At 41.1% G+C, this 18,330-nt stretch overlaps 1 protein-coding gene across 2 annotated transcripts in view; it reads right to left on the minus strand.

The window, feature by feature from the left end:
* Window positions 1-18,330, minus strand: part of GNAS (GNAS complex locus) — a gene marked incomplete at its 5' end in the record, with an annotated part of 128,874 nt that overhangs the window by 2,260 nt on the left and 108,284 nt on the right. For both annotated transcript variants that reach the window (XM_079543453.1, XM_079543454.1), the window contains 5 exons: window positions 1-17; window positions 517-637; window positions 1,677-1,735; window positions 2,111-2,184; window positions 4,999-5,053. The exon at window positions 1-17 is cut by the window's left edge and continues 114 nt beyond it. In XM_079543453.1, the coding sequence (XP_079399579.1) occupies window positions 1-17; window positions 517-637; window positions 1,677-1,735; window positions 2,111-2,184; window positions 4,999-5,053 (326 nt within the window). The remainder of the gene's footprint in view (window positions 18-516; window positions 638-1,676; window positions 1,736-2,110; window positions 2,185-4,998; window positions 5,054-18,330) is intronic.

Here is an 18,330-nt window from a genome sequence, read left to right on the forward strand (position 1 = left end):
AAATGGTCCGTAGCCACCTATAAGAAATCGAAGCTGGGTAACTTGAGATGGCATAGCTGGGATCATTTAGTAAAAAGAAACACAGTCTAGTTCTGAAGACAACATGTCACTATGATCCAGTACAGTAACTGTGAAACGCGATTTTAACACGGGAATTCAGCAGTGCAATTCAGACTGCACCTCCCTGAGGTTTGGTTTATGTGATTCCAATGCAGGCAATGCAATTTACCCTCTGACTCCAGACACAACAAGTGAGCTTACAATAGTAAATTAAGAAGTGGTCATCACTGCTTTAATTACTTAACCCTCAATACAGCAACTACCAGTCTGTAACTCTCCAAAGCGTTCTTCAAGAAGCTGAGTGCACGAGACATTAATGTAACAAGAAGGCAGCTGTGAGCAAAGGCTGGCTTAAACAGGGCCAAGAGAAGCAAATAATGTAGTTTACTCTCTAACAAGTCTTCATCAGGATTACCAGTTTATTTGACATTAACAATGAAACTTCAACTCACAGACCTGTTGTTCCAGATACTCTTGAAGAGATTTAGTGCTTCTTGGAGCCGATTGGTCTGATTGTCCTCTCGTATGACCATGTTGTAGCTACTGCTGGCCACCACAAATATGATAGCAGTCACATCTAAATCAAGAAATACTCATCAGTTAATACCAACTTTAAGAAGAAACATCCCAGAATTTAAGAATTGACAAAAAAGCTGCCAATCCTTCAGCTTCATTAGGAGATAAGGCCAGAATGCTATTATTTACATACGTAATATGTACCAGAAATCTAAAGAGGTCTGGAGATATTCGTAGGGTTACAGAATTCAGATTTCTGTGTGGCTGTGCTGCTCTATGCCACTACACTGACTTCTCAGATCATCTGCCTCAGACATCAACAGCAGAAGAGATGAGTCAGATCATGAGGTAACAGGAAGAGGAAGGAGCAGAGGTAGAAACCAAACAGATCTGTTATAAATAGCACAGAAGAAAATACTGCACCGTAGTCTCGCGTATATCAACAGTATGCAGCTGATACTACTGTGACAGTAACTGCAGTGAAGAGGGTTCTAAACTGCATTCTACCTCATCTCTCCTGTGGGATCTCACTATAACTTGTCTAAAAAGAGACAGACACCTGCATAGCCTCATAAATATTTTGTCCAAAGAACAAAGAAAAAGAGGAAAATGTTTTCATCAACATTAGCTTTAAGAAAACTTGTGCAGAGAAAGGTTTCACATCTTAATAGAGATACAGAGGTGAAATAAACAGCTTTAGTGTGGCCACACTTCAAGGTGCTTAACTACCTTATTTTAATTGTATGAATGTTAGGAATAGCCTGCTACAATAAGCTGGACTATCAGTGTTAAGATTCCAGAGCTCACAGAATGCCTGGAAAAAAAAGCCAATTAACCCTATTAAGAGAGGAAAGCTGAAGAAGATGAACGGGCTACGTTATCAACTTTGATTCCTTTCCTACATTCTCCTTTCCCTACATCTCCCAGATCAGAGTTACAAAAGCTTACATGACACACACACACACAAATTCCATCCAGTATGACTGTACAGAGAATTCCTTAGCAAGCTATCTGGAAAAGAAGATGGCTTTCACAAGGTGAGAATATAAGACCAACATTAAAATGGGTGACTATTTTATAGAAACAAATTCTGATCATACCATTAAAACACTGGATCCATTTTCGGCGTTCATCTCGTTGCCCTCCAACATCAAACATACTAGGAAAAAAAAACCAGAGTTACAGCACTTCTCAGGGAGATGAAAACAGCACACGTAAGAAATTTTAGGACTTCCATATCACAGAAGGGAAAAGAAATCAAGCATTATGAGAACCTTAACAGGTTGACATATGCAAGCAGGGCTTTCACTACAAAACAGAACTGTGTGCTCTCACTCAAGCCTACAGATAAACAGTGAGAAGTTCTGGCGTATGCACGCTGCAGGTTCATTTTCATCCTTACAAAGGCAACACTGAAAGAGGCCCTGCAGCAAGTCATTTGAAGGCATTACTTCCTCCAATTTATCTCAGTTCTTCTGCACTGTACTAAAGAATGGGGAAAAAAAACAAAAAAAACAAAAGAGAGAACACTTACTGAAAATTTACTTTGTCCACTTGAAACTTGGTTTCAAAAATTCCTGATGTCAAAACTCTGCATCTGAGAAGATCCTAGAACATAAAGGGAAAATAATTGATTCAACATATGCTTTATAATTCTTCATATATCCAGCAAGAGAGAGCAAACTTTTTACTTAGCGCTCACAGTGTGCTACAAACAGAGAACAGAGCATTACAAAGCTGCACTCCGATCTCGAAAATGCCTACACAAATATCCCTGTGCTCAACTTCAAAAGCACACACAGTTTCACAATCAGGATGCCAGTGCCCAGCGTGGAAGAGAAGAGAACATTTACAGGTCACTTACAGTAAATGTGAAAGGTCAGAGCAGTGGCACAATCAGCACTGGAGATCCGCATTCACTGATTTCAGTGGGACTGCAGTGCACAACAGCATCTTTAAGCAACTACCAACCCATTCCCAGCCTCAAAAGACAGATCTCTCCCCCCAGCTGCTCAGTGTTTGGTTATTAAAAGAAATGCCCAGGTCTCCAAATTTTCCATTGTTTTTTTCCTTAAAAGAATCAGCAACTCAACCACCTAAATCTTACAAGATCTGTACTTTTTGAAGATAAAATTTGAAATTTCCTGAAGAAATAAAAACAATAACAATAATTTGAGAGCTATCTAAAATTGAAATGACTATAACTGCTGCAAAATCCTATCATGTAGGTTGCTCTGAAAGTAATGCCTCTATTTATTTCCAGGGAAACTACAGGAGATACAAAGAGCAAAATAACATTATTTGATAAATTCTCAGCTACAAAACACTGTGTTTTTAACACAGTCATCACCATCAGCTATGCATATTTGCAAGTCATTGTATTTGTAAGTCAGACAGTGCCAAATCCAAACTATATGGTGGGTGTGGTAGAACAGTCCAGCCAAGACTGACAGCACGCTCCATGGTCCTCAGACTGGTATGAAGCCTGGCATTATTGCGTTGTAAAATAAAGGCTGTCTTCTTCTCTGACCTGGCTCTGAAAGTATGAGTCCTCAGCTTAAGTCAGTGTTGCACGGCAGTGGTTGGAGTTGCTGGTTTGTTTGGGTTCCAGGGAATCCAGAAGGATCACCCCTTTCCTATCCCAAAACACAGTGCACATCACTTTGTCCCCTGACGGCTGCATCTCAAACAATTTCTCTGAAGGAGAATTCACATGTGATCGCTCCACAGACTGCCACTGTGACTTCATCTTGTGGTGACACCACACCTCATGGTTGGTGATGATGATCCAGAAAACTGTCACCTTCAGCCTCGTGTTGGTTCAACAGATCCTGGCAAACGTGCATATGGTGTTCTTTCTGTCCGTGTGAGCATCTGTAGGGCTCACCTGGTCCTACTGTTTCCAATGCACTTAAGTTGATATTCAACTCCCTAAACAGCTCCCTGATTATTATCTGCATGGATGAGCTGATTAAAACCCTCTTCATTTCATGGTGTGACAACTGTGCATGGCCATCCAGGACATGGCTTGCCTTTCATGCTGCTGTTGCCACTGCTGAGATGCAACCACCCACCATCTCACTGTGCTCACATCCAATGTTTGGTCTCCATAAATGTTCAGAAAGCGTTGGTGAATATCAATGGGTGCCATTTCTTCTGCACAGGGGAGTTAAACTCCCCAATTGCTCCATCCTCACTTCCCCATCAGACAACATTCTGTCCAACTGCCTCTCTCTGCTGCCATCGGTCACAGGGCAGCAAAATGTAACAGTGTTGGTGGGAAGGTTCAAACCCTGCTGCCATAGCACCAACATCTGCCTCTGATGTTGTGGGCAAACATCAAAAAACAAGAGGCATTACTTTCAGAGCAGCCCTCTTTAAAAAATAAAAACATACTGTTGTGGGTTTTTTTGTGCACACTGAAAAGCAGCGACAGCCATAATGCAGTGCCTAGCAGGTAATTAACACTGATGAACCTATTTTGCATAAGCATCAGACACAGTCCAAGGGTAACTTACTAAACACCACTCTGAATTCACTTAAAGGCTTTATAACTTAAGACTTAAAGTTTGGTGTCTTAACAGCAGATCCAGACAGCAGCCAAACTGTAACGTTTGGAGTATGTAGACAAGATCACAAACAGATTGTACAAAAATGTATGTGCACAATACAAGCTCTGTTCTTACCATGTAGGGATCAAACTGGTTAGTCAAAGTCAAAACCACACAAAATCCAAAGGTTATACAACACTGTTAAATCATTAAACAAAGTGGCTACATTTTAACATCAGTAGTAAATTATTGTTGTCTGGCTGTTTTAATACTCGTATTGAAATACACACATTTAAATATTGTTCTAGCTTGATCCCTGGGTTTCAAATAGTTTATAAATTCTAATGCTGTAAGACAGAAACAAGTTTGGAAAAGTGCATTCTCTGGAGTTTTGATTTCTAGTGGTGCAGAACAAGTGTGATAGGAAAACAGCCAAACAAAAACCACTGCCTACCTCAGGAAAGAAAATGTAAGGAAGCAATTTAATTATTAATTGCACTCAGAGGTTATTAGAACAAACATGTAACGTCCCAGAGGAAAATGCACATTGCCCTGTTTTACTACAAGCCTGCATGGAGTTTGGATGCTGCCAGTTGTCCCAAAGAAGGGCCATCAATAGTTGTTCTCACTGTTACCAATGCAGTCCTTACATACTTACCCATTAGTAATTACTCCAAGTAAATAATAAGAAATGCACTTACTACAAGACTCAAACAACAAGGTAATTTTTACTGGAATACTGAATATGTACAGTATGTGGTAAGGACTACGGTAGTGCCAGAAAGAGCAATTGGAAAATTCGTTAGAGAGATATCCTAAAAGACAGAGGGCGCAGACACGTTGTGTAATCCCTTAATGAAACTTTCCTTACCTGGTCAGATGGTGTATACTCATTTTGTTTCACTATATCAATCTTGTCTAGAAAACTGGGAAAAACAAGAAAAAAAAATATTTTTTAGTACTCAGGAAATTTAGATAGATAGGGGAGTTCCCACATATCAGCAGGGAAGCTTTAATGCATTCAGGGGCACCGAGTGCTGAATCCAAGGAAAATGCTGAGCACTCCCATGTGAGCACTGGGAGCACACAGCCCTGCAGCAGCCAGCAGAGGGCTGCAGCCACAGCAGCACCCAGCACCGCTGCCTTTGGGCAACTCTGCCCCATCACCTGAGCAATGCAGGCTGTCCTGCTGGCGTAACACAATGACTCCAATAAATTACCTACATGTAATAATCCTGAAAATAATATTTATATGTATACTGTCACTAAGTCATTTAGTAAATGAAATCCCTGAACTGATTTCATTACGAGTTCAGTTAAGTGTGAGAGAACACTGCTTTTGTTGTCAACTGCAGGGAAAAGTTTCTCAGTTTACTTCCTGGAGAAGCAGTACTAATAGGTACAGATACTTACCTACAGTAGATGTGTAGATATAGAAAGAATTATTTTCTTAGAATTTGAATAAAAGAAGCTATTGAGTTTTTTTTTGGTTTTTTTTTTTGTTTTTTAACCAACAAACTGTAGCCTCCCAATTATCTTCCACCTTAATTCGGAGCAAAAATCTCAAGGAACCCATGGGTGAAGTCTGACTGTGGTGTTGGCATAAGACTCAGACACCACAAACCGAACTTCAGGACACAGCCCTGATGCTGCCAGGCACCTTCATCACCTTCCCCACGCCAAGTATGCAGCAGTACAGCAGGGCTCCAGACACCTTTCATTTTCATACGAATAGCAGATTAGCTGGAAATGCTTTCACAGTTAACTTCACTGATAACATTAATAATTAATCAGCCTTCAAACCATTACACTTTAGTTTCCTTTAAAATTCCTGTGCATTCATTTTGCCCTTATGAAGCAGAAATGACAGCGAAAGATGAGTTTTCCCTTCTGTTCTCTATCCATAGAGAGGGACGCTGAGCGTGCACTAACTACAGTCGTGAGCAACAACTTTAAGGGGGAAAAAGGCGGCCGAGTCCCAGATTCACACATCAGAAACCAAAACACCATGAAAATTAGTCAGGGTTTTCAGCCCCCAGTTTCAGGCCCTTCTGCCCAACTGGCTTTCTGACACACAAGACGCAGTGCAGGGGAAGGAGGAAAAATGATTGCATGTTTTAACAGCGGCTTCAGAGCAAAGGCATTTATGCCAGGAACTACATTACCTTCTTGTTTCAGAGACAAAGGAAAAGCAATTTTTGATTAGCCTGAATTACAGGATTTGTAACATATCAAAATGTACTGTAGCAAACGTGCTATTAAAAAAATAAAAGAAGTATAGAGTTCAATTTCTGTTCTGAAAGGAGACATGGAGACGAACAAAGATAAACCTGATGCCCAAGTGTGTACTGCACCATTTGCAAGCTGGAGTTTTTCCTCATCTCTTCCAAGCAGATAAATGATACCTTTTCCTTTTTACCCCAAAGGAAAAGTTAAGTTTTTTGTTTGGCACACAGGGGACATGAAATGTGGTTGACAGTCATGAAGTCCAACTAGCACAAATGCTTTCATCTTAGAAAGTACTTTTTTACCACCAGTTTCAGAATCACATGGAGATTTCAGAAGTTGGATAATGCCTGAAAAATGCTCAGAACACATCACACTCATAAACACGTTAAGCTGATCCCTACAGCTTCCAGACTTCTCGTACTGATCTCACCTACGTGCAACACTCCATGAAAGGTTCCACAAAAGGTGGGTTTTTCTTGTTTTTAAACATGCTGCTAATCAGCTTAATGGATTTTGGAAACGAACAGAAAATAACAACAAGATTTTGCTACAACCTGGAACTGAAAGTACAAACCTCTTACTGTTGTTTATGCAGACTATTTTTAGACCAATGATTTCCTTGAAAAACATCAGCCACGCAGGAGAAGCAGTACTGTACTGGAGATGAAATCCAACAGCAACGTCCATGCCAGGTAAAACAAGTTGGAATGGAATAAACAGATCTTCTTCCCCCCAGAAACATGCTCTAACGCTCAGTATCATCTGATGCTTGTAACAATACAAGTTCAAAAGAAGATTCTTTGTGCGAGTTACCAGAGAACCCACACAGCTCCGAAGTGGCATTTGAAGGAAAGCAAAGCAATAATGCTAAATGAACATTTCCTCCTGTATGTATTCCTTTTCATTAAAAAAAAATCTGCTCTATCAACTTCAGAATGGGCTGAAGACATTAAAAAGTTGTTTTGTTTTGTTTTTGCAGAAACATTGGAAAGAATCATCATTCTCTCAACTGAACAACTGGAACACTAAATGTGGTCTAAAATAAGCAGCAGTAGTGGAGCACAAGAGTTCAGAAAAGTTCAATACACTCTGTTCAGAGATGTCTGTGTCACTGTTAGTCAAGACCAAATAACTTATCCAGTAAATGAAACTAATAATCAAGTGAGGTGAGAACAAAAGCTTAATTCAAAATGAAAACAAATTCAGCATCATTAATTTTTATTTTTAGCTCTTATTATGCTCTACCCAAAACAGAAGTACTACCTTGTGTGCTGAGTTCACTGCTGTCAGACTGTGCTAAGCCCGTTGGAGAAATGCCCATCTACTGTGTCAGCAATGAATTTCACAGGGAGAAACGTAAGTGACCTTGGTGAAATAACTCAAACAAAACAATCACACCGCGAAACCAAATCTTACATTGAGGGTAAGTTTTGCACCAAGATACAAAGTCAGATTTTTTCTTCTGTGAATTTTTTTCCGGAAATTCTATGGGAAAACTGTTTTCCAGAACGCAAATCATTCATTCAGCATTGCTGCCAATTCCCACTTAGGGCCAGATTCTGAACGTGACTAAATAACAGTTGCTGCCCTGCAAAACTGACACTCAGTATAGGTGCTTCTGTCTGTACCACTTATTAAAAGAAAATAAAATTACTGCTGTGCTGCTAAGAGATGGTTAATAAAAGAGATTCTAGGTCATCTGTGGCCAGCAACATTGGTGATGAAGCATTGCTAGGTCAGCAGCAGATGCATCCCTGGGATATTAAAATGCAAGGTATTAATAAAAAATGTAAACCACCTGAAATCAAAACCACATTTTATTTTTAGATCCTTTTGTTCAGCTCAGCGAGAAAAACAGCCATACGAAACGTTGGACACACATCTCTGTAAGAATCCAGTTTTGTTAATTGTACGGGATGTGCTCAGAAAGCAGGACTCACACAGGCACACACAGAAGCTTTCTTTAGCTCCCTCTCAATGTAATTAAGCCATTCACATACCACCAATTATTTCAAATTTTTAGCAAGTTTGTTACGCCAAAACTGTGTCCCAATTTTCCCTTCAATATGTATGCAAATTTCAGATTAATTATGGAGCTTTTCTCATATAGGAACGATTGCCCTGGTTTTGCTTTATTCCTCTTTGGGGGGAGCTTCCTGAACCACCAATGCTGCTGCAAGACCAACAAGTGCAGCGTGTGCTGGAAAAGCACGTAATGCATTAAAACCTCAGCCTCTGGAAACAGCAAACTTCACCACATGGGGAAAAATGGGGAGGCGGAAATCAGAGCACCTTGCCTCGTGCATTTCCTGACAGCCTTCTCAATACACAATAACCTGACATTTCTAGTCTTTGTGATTCGATGAAATGGTTGACAGGCAAAAACAAAACTTGCTCTGTCAGGATGAGGTTTTGTTTTCAGTCTACGGTAACTCCAGAAATGTCTCTTCAAACTGACCACACACCTATATTTGAAAAGCTGCACTTCCATCAGCTTCTTTCTTTTCTGTCAACAGAAATCTAAATTTGTATACAAAATTAATTGACCTTAATTCCCATTGCATTTTCTGCCTCCATCACTGCACATCCTAGATTCATCTGATCTTACAGATAGAGGAAAGGGATGGGAAAAAACAAACCAAAAAAAATGGAGGCACACGTGGAGTCCGCTGGTTGCCTGGAGTCCCTCAAGTCAGTGGAAATGGAATTTTCACTTCCTCTGAATCATGTATGTCTATCAAGATATTACTAAGAATTACCCACTCAGATCTACCCTGATCACCTTTAAAGCAGCCTTCACGATTCATACTTCTACTTCTGCACATAAATTAATATTTGTGTGCTGATCTTCCTCAAGAACCAACTGTACAAATGAGGGGCAGGTTTTTATTATTTATTTATACTCTATCAAGGGCTCCAGAACTGATTCTAAGCTCTCTTAAAGCTGAAGTTTAACTCAATATTAATAGTGTTTATAAAACAAGAGCACATTTTTAACTTCTCAGAATAGATCATTCTTAGTTCTACTATGCTCCCTTTTTAGTCTTTGCCATTCTCCATTATGTACCTAAAGAATGGCTTTCTAAAAGCTAAACAGCTAACTGTCTGATAAAGCCTTCCTTCAGCTTTTTGTCTGTGCAGAAGCCAGTCACAGGATCAGCACAACGATGCAACCCACTCTTTAAACTGGGTATTCAGGTTCAGAAATGTATCATGTACGTACTGTAAATTTAGCACAGTTAAAAATAAAAAATAAAAACAGAGGGGTTTTCCAAACCCTGGAAAGTCAGCTCTGTTACAGTGTGAAACCACGGCTGCCCATCGGGCCAACGCACTGACAGCAAAACCGGGGCACAGCGTCCACTTTCCGTTACAAGCGTGCATATCCACATCGACTGCCCCTCAGCTCTTTCTGTTCCTGCTGTTCTTGGGAGCAAACAGGAGATTAGAGGGGGAAAAGTCCTTAAATCAATGATACAGATTTCTGTAACATTTCAGCTGGTTTATTTTCTAAGAGATGCAGAAAAGCAGGCAAAGTTTCAGGCACGACATAAATAAAATAAGCAAACATTTGGTCTGCTGGTATTTGCAGTATCCTGCAAACACGGACTGTCTATGGAACCAAACTTGCCACATTCTCTCTCAAAGTGCAGTTAAAATTAAAACTGAGCCATGACTAGACTTTTGTTTTGTTTTTAAGGTTACATTGGTTGTTTTCTATTATTTGCAAAGCTGGAAGTTCTTCTGCTAATGCGATCACAGAAGACATGTCACAGACGTGCTCCTGGGTCATCTAAAATGTTCAGAAAGGCATTACTCCTTTCCCCCTAACTAGATATGGAAATAAAAGAAAAAAGTCTATCAAAACCCTTGGATTACTTTAACTACTTCCCCCCAGAATTAAGAAATAATCCGAGAGAAGCACATTCGGACAGCACTGTAACAAATACGATTGGTAGAACTACAAGAGCTTGTACCCTCAGACACGCTGTTCTTTTACTAAAATTCTGCCTGTCAGTTCTCAGACGTGAGGTCGTCACCCAAAGCCACCTTTATATCGTGCACCAACTTGGATACACAGAACAAGACTCCAACAGCTATAAACCCAAAGGCAACTTGTCATGAAAATTTTCCCCCAAAGCTGCAGATCTGTTTTATCTCCAGCTGGAAGCCAACCGCTCGCCGTGACCTCCTGGCAGCGGCGGAGGCCGCGTGGGTGAGGCTGAGGCCCGTGTGCACGTGGCTGGCCGTGCCGCGTTCCAGCCGCTTGGAGGCGGAGGGGCACCGTGGCTCTCATTTTGTAGCAAATAATGAGAAAGCTGAAAAGTATGACTCCATATATTTGGAATCATCTTGTGGTAATCAAGGTTACAGTTCCTTATATGGCGTGGAGAACATGAAGCGCGCATTAAAAAATAGACTATTAAAACTATGGGGCATAAAGAAGTGCAACTGATGCAAAAACTCGTGAACATACCCAACCACCCAACCCGCAGAGCCCCGTGTTTCTGTGCTGCCACGAAACACAAACCTTGCTGGTTGTGCTCCCTGCTTCCCAAACTGCTTCATTAGAAGCACGCAGCTCTCCCGCAGCCGTGAGGCATGAATGGATTTTGGGTAAGCGGGGCTGGATGCAAACCCTCCTTTCAAAAATCGCTACTGACTGAAAAGCGCAAACGGGGAAAAGGCAGGAGAAAAGGAAAATCTATTTAAAGAAATGGTGGTTGTCTCTTTTTTCTCCCTGCCTGTCTAAAGTTAGTCTGGCTCAGAGGATGCACTAACTTTCCCAATCAGTTTTACATTACAGCACGAGGCCAGAAATAGCTCCCAGCCGCCTTGGCCTCCAGCACGGTTGCCATGACAATGGAACCACAGCTCTATAAATAGCTCGGCAGCACCAAATCTTGTGAGACACATCTGGACGGGGGCCAGCCCGGCCCCAGCTCTGCAAATAAAAATAGGCACAGGCACTTTCAAAGCCTGGAAAGGTACAATGCACCTCGCTGGGGCAGGGAGCGAGCCTGACTGCTTGTTAGCGCAGGGTTTATTTGATGGCGGATTTAGAGAAGGATAAAAGTTACTTTATTGCACACTAAACTGTCAGCCTTTCTGTAACATCCAGTTCTCCTCCTTTTCCCCTAGCCTGCGGCAAAGCCATACCACTTTTGAAACCGTAACAATGAAGCATTTTGCACACAAGACCGTTAAAATAAGGAAAAACAGAAGGAAAAAGACATCTACAAAAGTCTCCCTGCTAACTATCGCTGTAGATTTTTAGCTTCGTTTGTGTGAGTGCGACAGAGCCCGGCTGGAGCCTCGCTCAGCTCGGCGGGTGCCCCGCTTCCACCCTTAACAGCACCAGCACAGCTGGGGCTGCACTCACACCGCGCCTGCAAGCCGGGTCAGACCTGACCTTGCCTGGATCAGAGCTGAGCCCTGTCTGGATCAGCGAGGTGCAGAACAAAGCCTGCAGCTCCACGGCTCTGCTCGACAAAACTGCCTTTTCAACAGGCATTTTCTTTCCCTCAGTGGGTGAGAAAATGTTGTATTTTTAGCACGGACTCTTCATCAACCCATTCAATTACATCCAAATTATCTGTGTGGGAACAGAATGTTATGTCAAAAATGTTATTCAGTATATTTGTCAATATTACCCAACAGTAGGCATTTGTATAATCAGGAGACTCAATATTTTCTGCAGCATATGAAAGCAACAGTTCAGGAATAAGACTGAAGTTGTAGAGCTATGCCTTTAAAATATGGGAAATAGCAGTCCGTGTGATACAACACAGCAAACGTGACTCTCCAAACTTACATTCTTAGCTGCTCTATCAAAAGCCAATAGTGACTACAGATGGCAATCAAAATACTGCAACTATAAGCAGCACTAAAGCCACAGTGAAATACCTTCCGTATACCATAAAGACCCCAGAGCACACCTTCAACACACTCCGTACCATCAGGATTCCTGTAGGTCCCTCCACAGCTATTTTCATTTCCAAAAATTGTAGAGCAGTTCCCATCCAGGCTTAAATCTGGATGTAAACTTCCCTCCCCTCCTCCTTTCACCACTTCCAGCTCCCTCATTCGCCATCTGAACAATGGATACTTCAGAAAAAAGCAGTTTTCGCAGAAATATTTTTGGAAAGTGCACTTTATATCATGCGGTGCAATGCAATTCTGAATGTATTGTTTTTTATGAAGGTACTTCAAGATCATTTAAGAGCCTATAATCAACAACAAGGCTTTACTTAAATAATATAAAAAGCCCTTACACGCATATATTTCTTGCTTCAGAAAGCGAAGTCACACACGAATACAAGACCTGACTTGCACAACGCACACACTCCCAGCTCGGTGCAGCAGAGCTGGCCGGCCCGCAGTCACCGGGCCTCAGCTCCTCAGCAGCGGCTTTGGAAGGATGCCTTCCCCATTTGCTGCTTTGTGCTCCCCCGACCGAGGGCAGTTTTAACCCAAACACCACTGATCACTGGTTTTCAAGCGAAACCCTGTCCCCAGGCTTCCCCTACCGACAAAACGAGGCCCAACGCTCCAGGTTTTTCCAGCTGCCTTCACTTGGACTTTTAATACTTGTAAAAAGGAACTTTCGCACCCTCACAACCACCAAAACCAGGCTGATTAAAAACAGCTTCCTACCATATGCCTCCAAGGCACACCCCACAATACAAGCCTGTATACGTTAAATAACTCCAGAACAGCCCCTCACCCCACCCCAGAAACCGTGCCAGGAGGAAACTTAAGCTGATCTCAGGCTAAGGTTGGGTCCAGAAATGAAAGGTAACGGTATGAATGAGATCACTGTGCTGTGATTTGATTCCAGGGCAAGCCTGTGGCGGGAACACTGTGCTAGGGAGTAGGGAGGAACGTGGTGCAGTCCTTATTAAAAGATGACAAAAATGACATGGGAAAAGAAGCAGCAATTAAACATTCAGGCAACTATATACTCCTTAGCTTGTTCCCCTTCTACTCCTCCTCTCTCTAACTGCCCAAATTTTTGTGGGCCAAAGCAATGAGAGATTCAGAGCTGACTAACGATCCTGTTTGTTGCAAAACACTACCGATCTATTGCTTCAGATACGGGTATACAATCTCTTCTCTACAACTTAAAACAAATTTGTTTCCTTGTCATATATAACTCTACTTGTGAATTAGTGTTTAAAACAAGAACTGAATTAATCAGATGTCAAATATCAGACATTTCTGAATAATTCATGTATTATTGGAAGCAGAATGAAGGTAAATGGCATTGTTCAGCCAGGGAAAACCAAACCCCACAGTATTAGGGTTATCAGGAGTGGTGGATGTGAGAACTGCGGACGCAATCTGTGCTTCCCGGCTTCCAATGCTACAAAGCTGCTTCTGTGACTTACCTGAAGAAATTTCTGTCTTTCCTGACATTTAAAATAGTTTTAACCATGCATGACTCTCAAAGACTGTCACCTTAAAGAATCGAACTCCTAGGCACACCATCAAGTTCTGTATCTTTTACAGTTATTTCGGTAGGAGCCACGAACAAAAAAAACTACAATTTTTTATTTTAAATAAGGAGTTTAAAAGGTTATATCCAATGATAAAAAAAATAACAGATTCTGTTTCCATGATCTTTACTATAACTAAAGCCAGCAAGCTGGAATAATGAGAACTCCAACATGGCTGATTGTTTCCAACCCTCCTAAACTTCCTCCACGTGAAACGTCCACAGTCTAAATACATTTTTGTTATGCCTGCTTTCTGAAAGGTACAAAAAGTCTATGGCTACAAACAAGATCGATGATTTTCTGTTGTAAAATGTTTCCAACTCTAGACTAAGGTCACAGACCAAGTCTGCATACAGCAGAAGATGCCAACACAACAGTATCACATGCTGCTTTACTCTGTAATTGAACTTGGAGGGAAGCCTTAAATTTAATAATGAATAAAAAAAAAATACAACAAAACAGCCTGGTATGGCACAGAACAAATCACTCATACAGGTTTGAAAATAGTTCATACTAACTTACACTAAGAAAACTGTTTAGGCAAAATCTTTTAGGCAAAAATCAGTATGAATGTTTCTGAACATAATTACAGAGTGCCTCCCGTGAAAATAATTTCTTTGAATGTCCCTCAACATCACTGAGTTGCTTCAATTTCAGATTTCATTTTTAATATGACAAAAACTCAAACTGTAGTTCTCTGCCCCACTGAAGGCTGCTCTAAGCAATTAAGACAGGTGAACCCAATGGGATATCCTTTCATTGTGTTTCAACAAATTATTTATATGAACCTTGTCCTTATGGTCTTTAGCTCCCTCCAGGGCCATCGAATCAGTAGCACTGCATTCAGCTGCTGAAGACCATCACATACACGTAATTTAAAAATTATTATGACAAAATTAGTGACATCAGGATTTTCAGTAAACATCACTAACGATAAAATTACAGATTCTTTTTCTAACAAATTAATTTTACACAAAATACGGAGCTTGAATCGTTTGGATTCTTCACAGAATCACAGATTTGTAAGGTTGTAAGGGACCATAAAACATTCAAAATTCAAAAAAGTGGGAGAACTTCACAGTGTGGGAAATGGCTTCACAGTATGAGACACAGGCATACACAATTCAGATGCTGCAAGATCTAATACGCTCATACCCCACGTTGGTTTTCCCATTTGAAGAAATGGAGATATCTGCAAAAAGACAAATCAAATCACAGCACCTACGTTTTTCTGCTTGTGTGCATGCTAGTGTATCACTACAGCTGTACGACTCAGCCTAAGCACTGAAAATGCAGAACCAGGCACTTCCCCAACTGGTTTCTAAAAATAGGCATCACCATTTTCAACAGAAATTTTAGAAGAGGAGGTAGGGGAGATGATTTGATCTTACATGACAGAAAAGGAATCCTGCTCCCAGGAACGAGTTTCCGCAGGAACCAGGGAAGCAGTTGTAAGGCAGAGGATGAATATGGGCCCCAGATGAGCCCAGAACAATAGGAGGGCCAGCAATCGCTCTGCTTTGAGTGTGGTGAGAGGGACGACTTTACTGCCTTACTCAAATATACTTGCACAAAGGTCTTCAGAGAAATAGTTCGCTTATATTTAATGTATGAGAATATAAACTCCCAAATTCTGCCTACTTAAGCACCATCACAACTGAGTGATTTTTGCTCTATATTTTAGGTTCTTATGCAAAAATGCCGTAATTTTGACAGTTATCTTGCTCATTGAAAGCTCAACTCTTTCATCTCTTTGATGCCAGCACCACACGTGAGGATTGCTCCAGGCACTCCTGGCTGGTATGGCAGGCAGCCTCTTCACAGAGCTACCTGTCAATACCTGCTCTGAGCTGCCAGTTTAAGCAATTCACAGCAGCTCACATTTCAGTTTTTCCTTTTTCTCAGGGGCAAGTCTTTTTTTTTTTTTAAATACATTCTTCTTTTTCAAACTTGGGAAAAACAACTCCAGGCCTCTGTAAAAGGAGGCAGGCAGACAAACTGGCATCAAGCACTACGGCATCTGTGAAGAGCGCACCTCTCAGTAGCAAAGGGAGCTGGAATATAAAGTTGCTCCTCTTTCTTCTTGAAAACACTCGATCGTGGAATTTAATACCACACATACATTTAAAAATTCATTTTAAAATGAGCAACTGATACAGAACTGCAACAGCAATTTCATGCTTTTAACTTTGAGCACTACAGGCTACTGTGAAAATCATTCCCTGCAAGCATTTTTGTTCCTGCATTCTTCAGCCACACAATGAAATGAAGAAGTCAGATTTGAGTGGTTGTCTCTCACTGGTACACATTGCATTCAGGCAGATAAAAGGAACAAGAAATCAAACTGGAAGCCAAATTTAAAGAAAAACAATAACGACGGAGATACCACTTCTGTGGGAAAGCCATTCACAGGGAGCGACCACATTTCTGAAGAACTTCAGCTCCCATTTATTTTCACATAAATTTAACACATCAAACAAAAAGAACCCTCAGTCATCCTGCTTCATAATTCCATTCTGCTTAGATGTTCAGAGTCTTTTTTCACTACTTGTAAAAGAAAAACCAAATACAGACCCTTCAGCTTCGCTCACTGATACACTGTTTGTGGTAACATCAGCACACAGACATTGATTATGGAATATTTCTCAATCTACATTTAAATATTTATTGTTCAAATTAAGTGGACATCTCACAGAATATCCTGGCGTTAAAAAGGCTCAGGAGCTGCCTGACATGATACGCCACTAGAGAATGATACAAATAAAATGTTGCGGCCCTTCTCCCTTCTCTTCCCCACAGACCTGCTAACTTAACTTATCCTAAAGCAGAATTGTAATTAAAAATACATGAACTCCTTCAAATCTCATCTCCCCAAACCACAGGATAACTACAAGACCGTACGAATGACATTAAAGCTCTACACATTGAAATGTCTGTAAAGCACAAAGCAGAATATTCCTTATTTTTACAAAATGTGTTTTAACACTTTCAAATGTTTTTTAACGTTTTAACGTGAACTCCTCCAGACCATGTGCTTTTCAGACTAAGGGAGCAGAGAATGCAGAATTGAAGTGTGTGCAGGAAAACTAAAAGCCCCGACATGCCACAGCCTTAGCCTATTTTCTCCCTTAGCCAAAAGCCGTGTCTGCTGGTTTTGGCACCGAGAGGATTTCTATTGTAGTTTACAGACTGCTCATGTCTCAGGAGCTGCAAAAAGCAGAACAAAGATAGGACTGGAGTAAGCGTGTGGAGATGGGGGTGCACATGTGCAAAAAAAGCTGCTGGGTGAGTGCTCAGGGAAAAGGAGGTGAAGGGAAAATCTGGATGGACTTAAAAAATACCTTCTTTTCCAAGTAAATTAAGACAATGTTATAATGAGGAACTGATAACACAGTTGCTTCAGGTAAAGTTTGTTCTTTTAAACTAGCTTTATTGAATCTAGTTATTACAGCTGTATAAAGCTGCTTTAATTACCTAAATGATTACTAAACATATTACTCATAGAACATAACTATTTAAGCATTACAACTCTAAAAACCATCAATAGCAGAACAATTACCTTTATCTAGAAACAGAACCTTACAGTGAGGAGAACATGAAAGGCTGAGCAGGTGCTAAAGGTGCTGGTTTGGTGACACCTGTGAACTGCAGCTGCAGTCTCAGCAGCCAAACGGAATCCTCTTGGACAGGCTTCAAGGGGACCAAGGAATCAGAAAGGACCAGGCTCTGAGTTTTTACATCCTCCTCCTCTGAAGTTGTTCTCTGCAAATTGACGTATTGCAGGAACAAAATTCATCCTCCCATGTTCTGTGGTATACCATACAAAATTCTGCTAAATTACTGCCAATCTCCCAGTGTCAGCCACTCTTTTCTCATTAAGTGGGAGCAATGGGGAGGGGGAGGATTTGAGCCACTCTCATGGTCATGAATCAATACAAAACAGTGCTGTGAAAGCTACCTATGCATGCAGTATGAAACAAACACATCGAAGAGGTGGAAAATAATTTCATCTCAGCAAGCATTAGTTCTGAAACTCCAACGATGTTGCGCATGCTGACATCATTAACTACTTCATTACAATGGAAAGAAAGCCTCACAAAGCTCTGAATAACAACTCACTTCAGCACTGCAGCTGAGCGGTCGCCCTTCCCCACCTCAGCCCTGCCACCGGGGCAGCAGCAACCTGGGGAGAGGAAGGCCAAGCTGCAGGCCCACGCTGGGCATCCATGTTCCACACAACTGCTCATCCCAGATCCCACAGGACAGCTTAAAGCCATTTCAGTAGAGAACGCGCACGTACCTTGGCGATCGCTCTGTCTGCAGAGGGCAGTGTCTCATGTTTGTATTTTAAATGGCTGAAATCTTAAACCTAAATTATTTATTACCAGATTAAAAATTTTCTCTTCTACATGAAAGGAACATTTATCAAGGGAAGAAGTGAACAAAAGCAGACGCTAAAAACCATGGGCTAAATT

Source organism: Tetrao urogallus (assembly GCF_951394365.1).
Source record: "Tetrao urogallus genome assembly, chromosome: 16".
Classification (NCBI taxonomy): domain Eukaryota; kingdom Metazoa; phylum Chordata; class Aves; order Galliformes; family Phasianidae; genus Tetrao; species Tetrao urogallus.